The 14,116-nt window shown below is 38.2% G+C and overlaps 2 protein-coding genes across 2 annotated transcripts; one reads left to right on the plus strand and one right to left on the minus strand.

Annotated features, from left to right (window-relative positions):
* Positions 1-2,934: 2,934 nt before the first annotated feature.
* On the plus strand, positions 2,935-4,468 carry LOC148722401 (uncharacterized). Its single transcript, XM_088736804.1, has one exon. The coding sequence runs from the start codon at positions 3,029-3,031 to the stop codon at positions 3,779-3,781; it is 753 nt and encodes a 250-aa protein (XP_088592930.1). The 5' UTR covers positions 2,935-3,028; the 3' UTR covers positions 3,782-4,468.
* Positions 4,469-5,519: 1,051 nt separating this feature from the next.
* LOC111323025 (uncharacterized) lies at positions 5,520-12,693 on the minus strand. Its single transcript, XM_022926293.2, has 3 exons — positions 12,017-12,693; positions 8,594-8,702; positions 5,520-7,235 (listed from the first exon to the last, which is right to left on the minus strand). Exons 1-3 carry the CDS (start codon positions 12,208-12,210, stop codon positions 5,961-5,963), a joined length of 1,578 nt encoding a protein of 525 aa, XP_022782028.2. The 5' UTR covers positions 12,211-12,693; the 3' UTR covers positions 5,520-5,960.
* Positions 12,694-14,116: the final 1,423 nt, after the last annotated feature.

Raw genomic sequence — 14,116 nt, forward strand, 5'->3', positions numbered from 1 at the left:
ATGGCATAGAAAGACTGGCAGTCAATGGCATAGAAACATTGATAGTCAATAGCATAGAAACATTGGCAGGTAATGGCATAGAAACATTGGCAGTCAGTGGCAGAGAAACATTGGCAGCTAATGCTTAGAAACATTGGCAGTAAATGGCAGAGAAACACTTGCTTCCAATAGCATAGAAACGTTGGTAGTCAATTGCAGGTAATGGTGTGGATACAGTGGCAGTTCATGCTCAGAAACATTGATAGCTAATGACATAGAAACACTGGCAGTTTATAGCATTGAAACATTAGCAGTTAATAGTTAATGGCATAGAAACATTGGCAGCAAATGACACAGGGACATAGGTAGTTTCTAGCACAGAAACATTGGCAGTTCATGCAATAGAACTTTGGCATTTAATGGCATAGAAACATTGGTAGTTAACAACGATAGAAGAGGGAGAGGGGTGAAAGAACATCACAGAGGTTGTTCAAGAGTCCCAACTAATTGTGTCTAGGTGTGAAGGTTGTCTGTCAAGGAAGCAATCACCGGGAAATTTTATTTCATTGGCTGAAATGCAGTTAACATAAAAGTTTTGTTGTTTTTTTCAAAGACTTTTAAGAGTTTTATTTCTTATGATTGCCATAAATAATGAATGTGAATTTGTTATTTGCCTTGGTTCTCTGTCTCAGTGTTCAGAACACTTGCTTAACTACAAATGATTAATAGATAGATAGATTAATTGATTAGAGTTGATAGATGACAGATGAAATGGATTTACGTTCATACAAGCCAGCAATTCTGAAATGAAAATATTGAACCAGCATAATAGTGATCGTTTTGTATATTTGTATATTTCCTTTGTAAAGCTGTATAAATTGCCCTTGTAATTGATTGGCAATAAATATGATTTTAGCTGCAACTGAAAAATTCGTTCTTTTACAGGTTTGTTTTACTGTCCCTCCAAACGATCCCAAGAGCCTTTATGGTGGCAAATCGTACCCAGACTGCCGCTCGTTTAGAAAATGGCAAATTGATCCCTACCCAACTTATCCAAATAATTCTCCCCCTCCCCTTTCTCCTACAAACCACTGTTCTTTTATGAATCGTGTTATCGTTTTATCTATGTAATGTTGATGCCATTCAAAAGCTGCTTACCACATTTTTCCTTGAGCAACCGAGCGGCTCTTTTACTTTATCGCCTTGTTGACTCAAAGCGGACGGTTACAGAAACACTATTGGCCCGGGGGGGTACTCGATATATTCCTGGGTGGGGAGGTGCGGCGCGGCTCCTCATACCCTGACCCAGTTTAAGACAAATATCGCAGATTTTCCTACCCAGTTTAAGACAGAATTCCGATTTTTGATACCCTGTTTAAGACGTTCAATGTGCCTGGTATCAATGCCAAAGTCAACGGAATTCAATATTAATTACAATTAGAGCTTGTAAAAGTTTCGCTGTTTATCTTTCAAGAAAAGATATCCTGTTTAAGACAAAAATTGATAAAACGATACCCTGATTAAGACAAAAAATGATAAATTCGATACCTTGTTTAAGACAAAAATCTCGAAAAACATACCCTGGCTGGTCGCACGTCCCCATTAAGCCCTTATAAGGGAGTACCCCCCCCCCCGGGACTATTGGACTATTTCAACACTACTTGCGATCAGCACCGCAGTGTTTAGATAATAGTATCATCTGTCTTTATTTAACAATTGTATCGTGGTTATTAACTTTTAAAAGCTAATATTTCGTTTCCAGGCAGAATTATACTAGATTTATTCTGAACTCATGTTTACAGATCGCGAGATAGTCTATTCGGGCTAAATTCTTAAACATTAGTTAGAGGTTATTTTGTTCTTGTCGTATCTCATCTTAGCGGGTCGGAACCTGGATCCAACCATGATTAATGAATATTAAACAAAAATAGGAATTGATTACGTCATGACTCGTGCTCGTCGCGTGACAGCTTAATCACAACCAGAAACGGTAAGTTATACTTTAAACCGATGTTAAGTGGGAAAAAGAAGAATTTGACTTCGGAATAAAAATAAAAGAGATAGTTCCATACAGTACCGCTCAAAAGTAAGTTGACAGTCTTCGCTCTGAACTTGAGCCTCGATCCTCCAGATTAGAGTCCAGACGATCTGTCAACTCACTTTTGCGCTGAGCGGTACTGTATATGCGACGATGATTGTATTTATGTGATTTTGGGCCCATAACAAGTAAAGGTGCACCAAGTGTAACTACACGATAGAGGGAAACAAATACATCTGGTTCAGGTAATGCCAAATATGGTAATGGTATAAAGTATACCGGTCATTTAGGCCTGCTACGTCATCTTGGAAACAAGTGGCATTGAACTTTTGCATGTTTTGTTCTAATTAGAAAGAAGCCTGTGAAATTCAAATAACAGTAATTATCAACAACCCTATGTGAATGAAATCCAGAGCCAAGAAGACGGGAAAAAATTAACTGAATATGTGTAATTAGGCGAAAGACGCCGGCGCACTTTCGATTAGTAATCATACAAAACTGGGTTTCTTAGCAGAGTGATGTCCATTGTGAAGTTTTCTGCAAAAGTTGTACAGTACTCAAATGAAATACTTATTTCTGGCAAGAGTGAAAACAGGAAAAAGAGCTTTTAAACACTTTTGTAATTGTGCTATGTGTAAAAGACAAAAATAGCTCTTAAATCATGCACTTGACCTTGTTTAGCAACCACACTTTCTCTCTTGAATTGAATAGCATTCGCTTTGGTCCTGCCTCCTTTTATCTCGTTAACACATTTTATTCAACTACCTTATTCCTTGGAAACAAAGCCATCATTACGGTGAATTTGCATGAAAATATCGCTTTTGTAAAGACTTTCTATGGGCAATAAACTAGATGAAGGCCATTCCAATAGAACTACGTCTGTTATTGAGCAGGTCTTTCAGTTTACAAACCGGGGCGTCGCGAGTACAAGGCTTGTGTCTAGTAAAATCGAAAAAACTGGAATATTCTTCTCTAGAATTCGTTCTTTCTACGTTACTTTGTCACACTGACATGAATTTATCGCAGATAGGAAGTCAGCTGCAGCAAGAGCCACTTTTGCGGGCGAAAAAGCTGGGTCGAAGACTTTCCGTTCAAAACAATCAGCTGAATAGTAACTGGGAGATAGTGAAAAGCTCACTGGATAAGATTCGACTCTTTTCCGAGAGTAAAATGGAAAAAGACAAAAACGAGACGCTGAAATATCAAGAGAAACTCAGGGGAAGTAGTGGAACGTACCAATTTTACGAGGAAGTGTCCAAGGTTATAGCAACGCCGAGAAGGCGAGAAACGAGTATCACTTTGGGTCAATGGGAAGCCACGAAACAACAAAATCCGGGACGAACACGCCAACGGCGTTCATCCATTTCAAGCGAGTCGTCAGCTCAAACTAGCACTGTTAGTTTTGAACAAAAGCGAGTTTTGCGAAGACGATCAAGTTTTTCACTGTTAGATCTTCGAAAGCTGAACGAAGGTTTAGCAGGAAAGTCTCGTTTGGCAGATAACTCAAAGCCTTCTCTGGATCCTTTAGACGAAGAGCCTGCAAGTACGCGAGGGTCAGTTATTGAAAACATCGAGGCCGACGATGAACCCATACGATTGCCGCCAACTGTTCGCTTACCCCCAATTCACCAGTTACGACCACAGAGGCTATCTACTAGAAATTTTGGAAAGGATTTTGAATTCGAGAAAAGGACACGATCCGTTTTAGATAACCTCGAAGACTTGAAATACTGTCGATATCTCAGAAACGCCAGAAGGAACTGAGAGTATTGTATAACAAGACCAAGTCCGTAACGAAATTTCGCCGCACGTGAAAGTAGAGAAATACAGTTTACCTGCCTCTCAGTAACTTGGATAAGAACACGCCGTTTAGAAATCGTTTTCCTCAACCTCAGTGTTTTAAGAGGATGAAGGCAGCGGTTTTAATAACTTTTTCCACAAGTGGCTATCGATGGCGTAATAGGCGGCTGTGCCCGGAAAGGAGCCATAAGTCGAAACCCAACCACGGAAGCCTGCTTGCAGACTAAATAGACGGTGGTAAGAGGTCTTAATGTAGCGGAGGAGAATGTTGTATGATAAGGTTGAGAGAGAAACACAATTTCACTTCAAGCAAGTAGAACACACATAAAAAAAGACTTCGTCAGTCTTTAAAGAGAAGACCATGGCGTCTAGTTTACGAAAGGTGTTTTTCCTTAAGATTCCTCTGATCCCTTTGTAAGTTTTGCTCCAGAAACTCAGGATCAAAAAGAAAACTTTAGTAAAAATGTAAAAATAAATAAATAAAAAATGCTGCAAGAGAAAAAGTCTTGACGCGTTTATAAATACGGCCAGAACACCTAAAGACTGACTAAAAAAGAGTGTCATTTGTGACTGTAAAAAAAGAAGGATTTCGATCACCGTACTAACGGAAACCATATCTTTTACTTTTTGCTAAAGTTCATGTAAACTGGCTTATATACGTGTTTCTTTTTTATGTTATTGATTGCAGAATTGTACACAATTGTATACAGATGCTTAAAACTTCTAAACCTTTGTTTGTAGGCGTTAAATCGAGTTTGAGACTACGGGTGTTGTTTTCCAAAGAGATAGGATAGAAGTAGTTCTGAAAAATGTAGATTTTATTTTTCATTTCGTCTATCCGTGCCTGATGCAAAGTTTCTGTCAGGCACCAATTAGTTAATAATAACGCGCTAAATTAGCTTTGAAAAATTTTGATCCGGTAATGGAAACTGGCTTAATTCTTCTCTTGTCCTCAAGGATTATTGCTTATTGTTAGAATACTTAGACAGCATTCTGCTATCATCAAGCGTTCGTTTTTTACGGCGTAAATTATCTTTGGCTAACTCCAATGTATCAAGCAATTCCTTAAAACTCAGTTGTTCGTATTTCATTTTCCAGGGTGTTATGGCCCATTTGTATTTTCAAGTGAACTATTGCACATGCCAGCAAACTTACGTTGAAGCTCTTAATCACAGTAATCTCTTGGTAAAGCCTTTAATATTCGACACAAAAACCATTTCATGATGTAATTAGCTATTTCAATATTGTCATGCAAAACTTCATGCTCAAAAGCACGCCTTCATGGCTTTAATCACGTCCTGCTATAGTCGTTTAAGTGCCAGTGAAAACATGAATGTTGATAAAAATCAGTTGATGTATCAGTTTTATCAACTCAGTGAACAAGAAGGAGGCAAATTTCAGGATTGGCATATCCTAATCATGATAAACTAAATATGCAGTTTTTATCATTGTTTACCAGGTATATTTAGGAGTACCTTGCAATTTATGACATGAATCAAATTTTCGAAGTGCAATTGCAAAGGTCGGGGCCGGGGGAGGGTGAGTTGTCATCAGCGATCACAAGTGCCCCCTTCCCCTTTTCCACTGACGTCTTATATTTACTCTTAGAGCGCCTTTCAAGTGGGTGTCGTAAAACGACAGAAAAGTAATCAAAGTGGGCCATCATAGATGAACGGAAAAACGAAGAGCAGTCTGTGAGACCTCAAAGTAACAACAAGCAAATTTTTATTTTTGATTTAGCGAAATCAGTGCTTAGGTATCCAGACCTAGATGGTAATCAAAGTCCTGCTCAAAGTTCCAGATGACCTTATCACAGTTAAAATGCCGTGTCCTTTCGCGGGCCCACGATAGCCCATCGCTTTTCTCCTCTGTTTACGATCCAATCTTAGCTAACCTCAGAGATCGAGTTGGTCGCGCATACGCTACAGAAGCCCTGGGGCAGATACTGGGATCGAGCTTTCTCGACTCTCATTGGTAAATATTGGATCTGAATGACCAGTTAAATCTAGCTAGATAAGTAAGTGCATGCGCATTAGGGATGGCAACGTTTCGAAAGACTCTGGGATCATTTCCAGCAAACCATATATATAAGACTTCAGGATGAATTCTCAAATAATCCCACCGTCGCGGCTGAGCATGCGTATCATGGCGCTAAATGTACCTGCGAATCAGACAAATGCGAGGAAGAAAATGGATTTTTAAAGCTCCTTCGCCATTTCCTTGTGAAATTCCAGCCCATTGTATGAAGAGACTCGTCCTCGGATTCCTCATTACCTCCGTGTGAGATGGCTACCTGGACGTTCTTTAGCCGAGAATTAGCATCGATCTCGTTCTCAGGAGAGAAATCGTTCTCCTTATGGTCATAGCACGTACAGTGAAGAACACAAAGTCGGTATACTTGTAACGCCAGGACCAGCGCATTTTTTGCTGTCAAGAAAATCACCATGTATTCATATGCTTGATACTGGGCGATGATGAATAGGCGAAAGGTAAGGAATGGTCCGTCTTGCATGAATAGAGACATTAGAATCCCCAACAGTTCTATGGTAATACGGGACTTTTTTGTTTCTTCCTCCTCTGAGAAATCAGCGTCTATATCGACATTTGTCTCCAGCCCTGCTGAATTAGTTCGTGCAGATTTTTCTTTGGAGCGAATCATGTCTTCCTGGAGCCCTTTCAGGTCAAGCCTGAGATTCGGTGACGTCATTGATGTCGTCATATATCTCGTCGTGCCTTTCGCTCTCATTTGTCCCACATCTAATGAAAAACGCCCAGGCCCTCTCGGTTGCCCATTTGAAATGCCTCTCTCGGTATGGACATTTTGAATATGGTCCAGGTTAGGCTCAGGAGAATCACTGTCCCTTACATGAGGCTGATATGAATTTCGCCGAAAATCTGGCAGATAACCAGCTGGTAATCCACGTGAATAATTATGCGACATCAGCAGAATGTCACGTGACATTCTCTTGGCAGCAATGGCCTGCCTGAAGTCTATTGACGTCATTGAAGCTCTGTTAGGCATATCCAGCTCCCCTTCATATGGAACAATTGCTCTTTTCCCTCGCAAATTTTTATCAACATTTTTTGCCGTCTTTTTCTCGTCCGACCCTTCATCTTCGATGTCAAGTTTCAACATGGTGTTGAATGGAAACTGCATCAAACTCCAGGTCCATAAGCAAAGAATTGTCACTATGAGTGTGTGAGAAGATTTCACGAAGCTCAGTTTTAGAATGTCGAAGAACTCGATGATATCTGCGCACATTGCTAAATTGACAAGGAGGAGCTGCGAGAGGGAGTCCTTTGTCATGCCTTGTGCTGTAGGCAGCAGCCAGCGGCCCAGGATCATCATCAGCATGGTAGTCTGTTGTATTAAATCTGTCCACCTCTCAGCTGAAACTATCAGTACGTCTGAATTTAGCTGCAAAAGTACAGAGATAATCATTGGTTTATTAGCAGTTGGGTTAGGCGTGGCCTGTTTGTGTGTCTTTGTTCCATCGGGTTAATGGACCAAACCTTCTTCAGGAACCGGTCATTATTTATCACCTGGGGGGGGGAGTGGTGGTTTGGAGGAATTTGGTTGAGTCACAATGACATTTATAAGATTCAGATTCATTTACAGGAAGACTCGAAATCATTTCCCCGAAATGCAGTCCGCAAAACTGTGATCTACGATTTTTAACAATTGATAAGTTTTTACAAAAAAGGGCGTGCTAATTTGTATTTGACTGCCTTAATGGCACTGCATGCTTTCCATTTAAAGATGATTTTCAACGATTACATCATAACGTTCTAAACACTAGAGACAATATGGGAAATGTGTAAAACTACCAAAGGTCAGACTGGATTTTGCGCGCCATAACTTTTATTTTTTAGGTGCCTCGATTTTTATTTTAACTAACTACTTCTAAAGCCTAGTTTATACGTCGCGCTACAGTCGAATTTAATTCAGACGAATTTAATTCAAGGTCCCACAAGCAATTGAATTCGACGATAGCGCGACGTCTAAAACGAATTAAATTCGTCTGGTAAATTAAATTCGTCCTTGACGTTCTATCCGTCTTGGTAAGACGGATAAAATATCGATAACGCGCCTTCAGTTTTAACGTCACACTAGCGCCGCGTCGAATGAAATGCATACATTTTCTTAATGTATTTCAATTTATTTTGGCGAGCCCGCAGCGACCCGAGGCACTGCATTTGGGAAGAGAATTAAATTCGATCTTATTGATTTCGACGCATAAAACCACGCCACGGTTTTCGTCGACGGAACGACGAATTCAATTCCATTAATTAAATTCGATTGTAGTGCGACGTATAAACTAGGCCTAAGTTTGAGAAACATTAATTCTAGAGTTTTATTCAGGAAAGCCTTAGAGGATTATTACTAGTAGTTTTATTGTATTATTTAACGGCTTTTTACTTAACGTATTTTTGCCTTAATATGTATTTTATTCAATGTTCTATTGACATATCTTAATAATTCTTATTTATAGCTTTAATTCTTAGTCAGCAGTGCCCCGTTGATAACAGTACTTTGTACTGCAGGGTTATCCTGGGTAAAGATTCGATGATGATAATGATGAGGATGATTATTATTATTATTATTATCATAATTATCATTATCATAACTATTATTATTATTAACATCATCATCATCATCATCATTATTATTATTATTATCTTAATTATTATTATTATTATTATTATTATTATTATTATTATTATTATCATTCTCATTCGTTCAACGACCTGAAGTAGTATCACAGAATTTCTTACCTTGTCACTGGTTGAATTGCCATTTCTTCTCACCTCCAGAAGATAGAATTCCAGAATCCATGCGCAGGGAATGATTCCAATCAAGTGACAAAAAATTGAAGGGGAAAACCTGAGCAATGATGTACAAGATACGCGACATTTATTATTGATTTTAAGTAGTGAAAATCCTATAGGGGGTTTGGGAAGGCGACTCCCTCATTTGGCCAACATGGGTATATGATGCCCAACAGACCTTCAACATTTTAGTCACAGTTAATGCACTTTAGGATCTGGGTACAGGATAAAACAGGGCTAAGTCCTTTCTTGTCATGTCGCCTCAGGTCTCTCACCCCAAACGCTGTGTGACCTCACACTTAGGTGGCATAGCGTCGATCGTAAACTCATTCAGATTTGCGTTTATCAAATTAACAATTCTCGTACCAGATCCTATCGCGTAATTGTAACTGAAATGTAGGGTCTGGGTACAAGGCAGCGAATTAATAGATTTGACAACAACAAGAAGAGATATCATAATTAATACCACAAGTCAATCATTAGTTATCTCTCTTAAAAAATTTTTGTCTTTTATTTCCAGTATGAGAAAATCGATCCGCAATTTTTATATCGACCTGCGTTTAGCCTTCTTTCAGTAGTTTATTTCTGGTCTTACTTCAAGTAAAAACGCACTTGTGTGCGTGATAGTAAACAGAAAGAGGAAAAAAGACTAATATATGTCTGGCATACTACTTAACATTGCCGCCGAATCCATGTTCAAGTGGATTATGGATAGGAAATCAGTCGTCAAAAAAGTAAATATTTTCCTTTTCAAGTAAAAATGAATAAGTTGTCGTGCAAGGTTGGATTGTTTTTAATCATCAAAGGAAACAAAGCTTTTAATGTTTGACCCGAGGCAAAATCCAAGGATGAAAAGGAAAAAATACGTGGAATTGTTTGGTTTTTCCGAGTAAAAGCAAGTGCATTTGTTGCAGAGCTCAGGTGTCTATAAATCATTCTTCTGAACATAGAAAATGCTCCGAACCACAAAAAAATTTTTGCAGATCCGCAATCATTGGGTATTTTGAAACCCGCGCATCTGCTTTGAATCGATGAATTTAATCATCAAGGCCAAGTCTGCTGATCGGCAAACCCATTTTCCACCCTCGCTCTTGCTTACAGTAATATTTGTCTTGAAAGACATCCTAGGAGAAAAATGAAGATGCGTGCTGAGATTGAGATAACAAATTTCAAAGCTGCAAATGAAAAAGATTCCATTTCAACCTCCCGCTACCTAAGAACCAATAAAAGTGTCAATTGTAAGAATTAAGGAAACCCTATCATGTATTGTTATAGTTAATACTGAAAGGTTTATATGCAGTCGGATAGACCCCAGTTAGGTCGCCGATTTAAACAGGCAGAAAGGGCGAGGATCAACTAGAACTTTAACGTCTCAAGGGTCACTTTTTTATATACGGATTTTTTCTAATTATTTCGTGAAAGTAGACATCTATAATCTGTCATAAATTTCGGGGAAGGTACAGAGAAGGAGTCCAATTCTTTATTTTCTAATATAGTTAAGGCCAGCACTATACAACATTCATGCAGTTTTTTTTTTTTATTAAGTTTCCGACCAGAGCTACGCCTTTGAGTACTTAATTAACAGGTTGCACTTTTTTTTACAAGTGCTGTCAATTTATAAGAAATACTAAAAATCTGTTGTAAATCAAGTTGCAAATTTTTGGAATCTCCTCATTTTTCATGCTAAACCTGTGCATGTGATTGCCATAAAAAATTTAAAATTTTTCAAAAAGCTTATAGATCGACAATATCCAGCACATTTGCTTTGATTAAAATACTGAAAAAAGTTAATTTCAGCCACGTTTCAACATTTGCTGGATCATGCCTTCTTAACATAATTTTTTTTACGGGTAAACAAAGATCATACCTTCATTTTAAGAGTTTATTTAGGAAGGACTATGTTATGTAAATTAGGGAAGGTGAAAACACCCCGTTTCAGCGAATTTCTTCAATTAAGCCTTAGCTTGCATCAGTCTGTCGGCGGCTAATAAAATAAAATGGGATATTTCCTAATTCTTTGTACTTCCTTTTTGCAAAACGATTAAATCGTTTTTAATGAAAAGTTGTTTATTCGGGGTAATCTTCCCTTTTTTTTTTCTTTCGAAGCTGGATCACAAGCGCAAAATCGCGGCAGCTGTCAATGAATAGAAGAAGAACCATTTTCTAGCTGAGAAACTTGCCTTTTGCGTCATCGAGTGTTTCTCAGTACAGGACCTTTTTAATTAAGATGCTCTCCAAAGGCAGTCAAAAGACCCACTTAATCCTGAGTGAAAGCTCACTAGAAATTGAATAATATTCTGAGATTTCCTGTGTTCTGCACTTCGACTTAAAACACCTGCATTGGCCGGATTTGTATAGAGGAGAACATTCTATATCCTCGCTAAAATAAAGGAAAGGTTCTGAATGAAATCAAGTTGTAAAAATTCGGCTCCGCTGTAGCATATTAAGGTTCTCGTTACAAAATTTCCAGACTTAAAATGACTCTGTTCGTTTTTTCAAGATTGAGCAATTTTCAGTTGTATGCTGAATTGTTATCGTTTTGGCGCCAGAATCCCTATTTGGAGTATTTCAGAAGAACCGTATTTCACACCCACTTTGTTCTGAAGGTTGTTAATTATCAGTGGGCTAGAATTTAAAAGACAATAGCGTAATCCAACTTTAATGGCATAGATTTCTTCCGTCAGTCAATCAAGACAACGGTATACAAAGATAATTTACAAATGTAAGACTTCGATGACTGTTGGTTGGAAATAGCACATCAGTCTGGAAATTGGATAAAATTGTTTTAAAAACTCAAATTGAAAAAAATATAAATATCAACACTGCACATATTCTGCCGGTAAAATGTTTTACGAAGCATTCAAAATTGTTCCTTCTGTCGTATGGAAAATAGTAGGAAACGTGTTTAGCTGAAAAGTTTGCCTTATAAAATGAATTTATATTTCTAATTCCAGTCCTTTCGCCTCATCGTCTATTTTGCCGGCGATAAATTTGTGAGCATAGCTACCGAATCTTACCGGTTTATCAAAACAAACCAAGAAATAAACGAAAAAAGGCTGCCTCAGGATTTACCATGCCATGTCTGTCCTGTGATTTGAGAATTGTTGAGGTTCGCCGGGCCTAAAAAATCTCAAAGGATTTTTCTTCCCATGCGAGCAGTGTTTTATTTCAAGTTCGTTCTATAATATTTAAGTTCAATTTCTTGCACCATATGTAGCGACTTGTTTAAGTTTTTCCTGAGCAAAACTTAATATTTTTTCGAGTAACTTATCATTCCGTAATTATAAACCAGAGCTGTAGCTGAACACCCGCGTCTATAGAGACAACCGAATAATGCTATTGATAAACACAATTCAATATATCTCTTACCATTTGTACTCATGTCCCCCTTTGTAGAACACAGAGAACAGCGTTTCCAGAAACAGCAATCCTTCGAAGAATGCCAGATGCCACAATTTTGTATTAAGTGTCAGTTGCACTACCCACCAAACGGACACGATAATGTGGCCAGCAAAAATGGTCCGGGTAAGTAGTGCTTTAACGATGAAGGAAGCCGACGACATCGATCGAATTTTCCCGCTATTTGTGAATTCTTGATTGATTTTTAAACCTTTCAAACCAGAGAAAACGCCTGCTTTCCGCTATTGAAACTGCAAATACTGCTTCTTCTACTTTTCAGCTTCGCTCTCAAAGCACATTTTTAGTCCGATCGTTTTAGGAGCCAACGAAATGAGAAGAAAAAGAAACGCCATAGTTTAAAGCCAGCTTAGTTCAAACCGTGGGGGAAGTTGTGTATTGTGACTCGCATGCGTAGGTCTCTCGTTCAAAGTGTCCTCAAAGACGCAAGTAAACTTCATTATGTGACATTTCTACTTTAGATCAGAATTTGTTTTGAGTCAAAAACTAGAATAGGTCATTATCCTTGACAGTGTCACATTGATAAAGCCTCGACGTTTTCACTGGACGAAGTGTTTGATCAGCGTCGTTTTTTCGGAAATAATATAACGCATTTGGGATTTAAATAAAATAAATGACTACCGTTTTTCTATTGTTACGTTAAATGAAACGGTCAAGCGTCAGATGCGCAGTGCGATCCTTGATAGCTTAAGATTTTCTCTGCAGCACGGAAAGGCTCCAATTTATTTTTCTAATCATTGTAGCGATTGTAGATACACCAGCGATATTTAGAATGCGTTTAGACAGAACCTGATAGATCCTGCCCGATAACCGGGTCTTTATCTCTCATTTTAATTTATTACGTTTGTTGCCGAAGGTGTGCGAGAAATGATAAATGTTATTTGCGAATGTATTGGCGTTTTTGACAAAGGTCTACAGAAAACCTCATTACAAAAGATTGTGTTGAATATAGAAGAAGCGCGCCCCGATTAGATGTCAGCGACTAAGGTTGTTTTTGTGTACAGTCTTGAGAAATCAAAGCACCAAGAGCAATCAATTCAAGATTTTTTGTTGAGACTCGAGCGAAAAAACAAATAATCGGCTCCACTTCCGTTGATGAAGTGCAAATAATTTCTAACTTCGGATACGCTACTTGTCGCAGATCTTTCTTGGATATTTATTCAGCTGTACCTATCGCTTTTAGAAATCTACTGGCCATCAATATTTTCTCGAACGTTTCTCTTGCATCATCTCGAAAAAATTGGATCTATTATCACATTTTTCGTTCCTTGACAACAAGAATTAGTTGTTGAATTATGCGCTAGATCCTGCATGGAAACTTACTTTTGTTTATATTTATGTGCCGCAAAAGAGTTTGATAAATCGTGTTCACGAGTGATTTCTATGCAAAACTAATTGATAGTAATTAATGAGTCTAGCACAGAAAGTTACTCCTTATTTCAAGTGGCAGAGAAAGATTATGAGTAGATCCAAAACGTAATTTTTTTCCAGATCTTACACAACAAAGTTTTGCTCTGCGCAATGGATAATTTCGTGGGTCACACAAATTTAAATTTATTGAAATGATTTGAGTTTTAATCTGAACCACCATCTCCATTTTCCGGATCTGGAATCGAAAAACGTAGGAAGTCACTTTTACATTGTAAGACCTCGGATATATTGAAGTGTGGGTGTGTTTTTTTGTTTTTTTTTTTTGGAGAAATAATCCAACTGCTTGTGTCGAGAGATCAAGAAAAAAAAATCATGAACCTCTTCGAGAGAGCCTACGGTCAGTTCCAGGGTCCCTCCTCTTTTCCTCCGCTGAAAGACTTTGGAGACAAGCTACTCAATCGCAGATTTATGAGGGAGAGCCAAAACGCTCATTATTGGCTGATATCTTAGCTAAAGGAGTTATAGAGTTGAACCTGCATGAACGGGCAACTCTCTCTCCCTCCACGAAAAAAAAAAATGCAAATTGGTCCTTGTTTCGTGTATCGGAATGGCCGATAATGTAAAGAAGTGACTAACATTTAGCAATTATTCAAAGGGGAAGTGAACGTTGTTGAATAATCC

Source organism: Stylophora pistillata, chromosome 10 (assembly GCF_964205215.1).
Source record: "Stylophora pistillata chromosome 10, jaStyPist1.2, whole genome shotgun sequence".
In the NCBI taxonomy this organism is placed as follows: Eukaryota; Metazoa; Cnidaria; class Anthozoa; order Scleractinia; family Pocilloporidae; genus Stylophora; species Stylophora pistillata.

Excerpts from the sequence above, each read along its gene's own strand:
- LOC111323025 (XM_022926293.2), bottom strand. The coding sequence starts at position 12,210 with ATGTCGTCGGCTTCCTTCATCGTTAAAGCACTACTTACCCGGACCATT. Across the intron at positions 8,703-12,016 it reads GGGGGACATGAGTACAAATG|GTTTTCCCCTTCAATTTTTT; the intron begins GTAAGAGATATA and ends ATCATTGCTCAG. Across the intron at positions 7,236-8,593 it reads GCAATTCAACCAGTGACAAG|CTAAATTCAGACGTACTGAT; the intron begins GTAAGAAATTCT and ends GTACTTTTGCAG.
- LOC148722401 (XM_088736804.1), top strand. The coding sequence starts at position 3,029 with ATGAATTTATCGCAGATAGGAAGTCAGCTGCAGCAAGAGCCACTTTTG.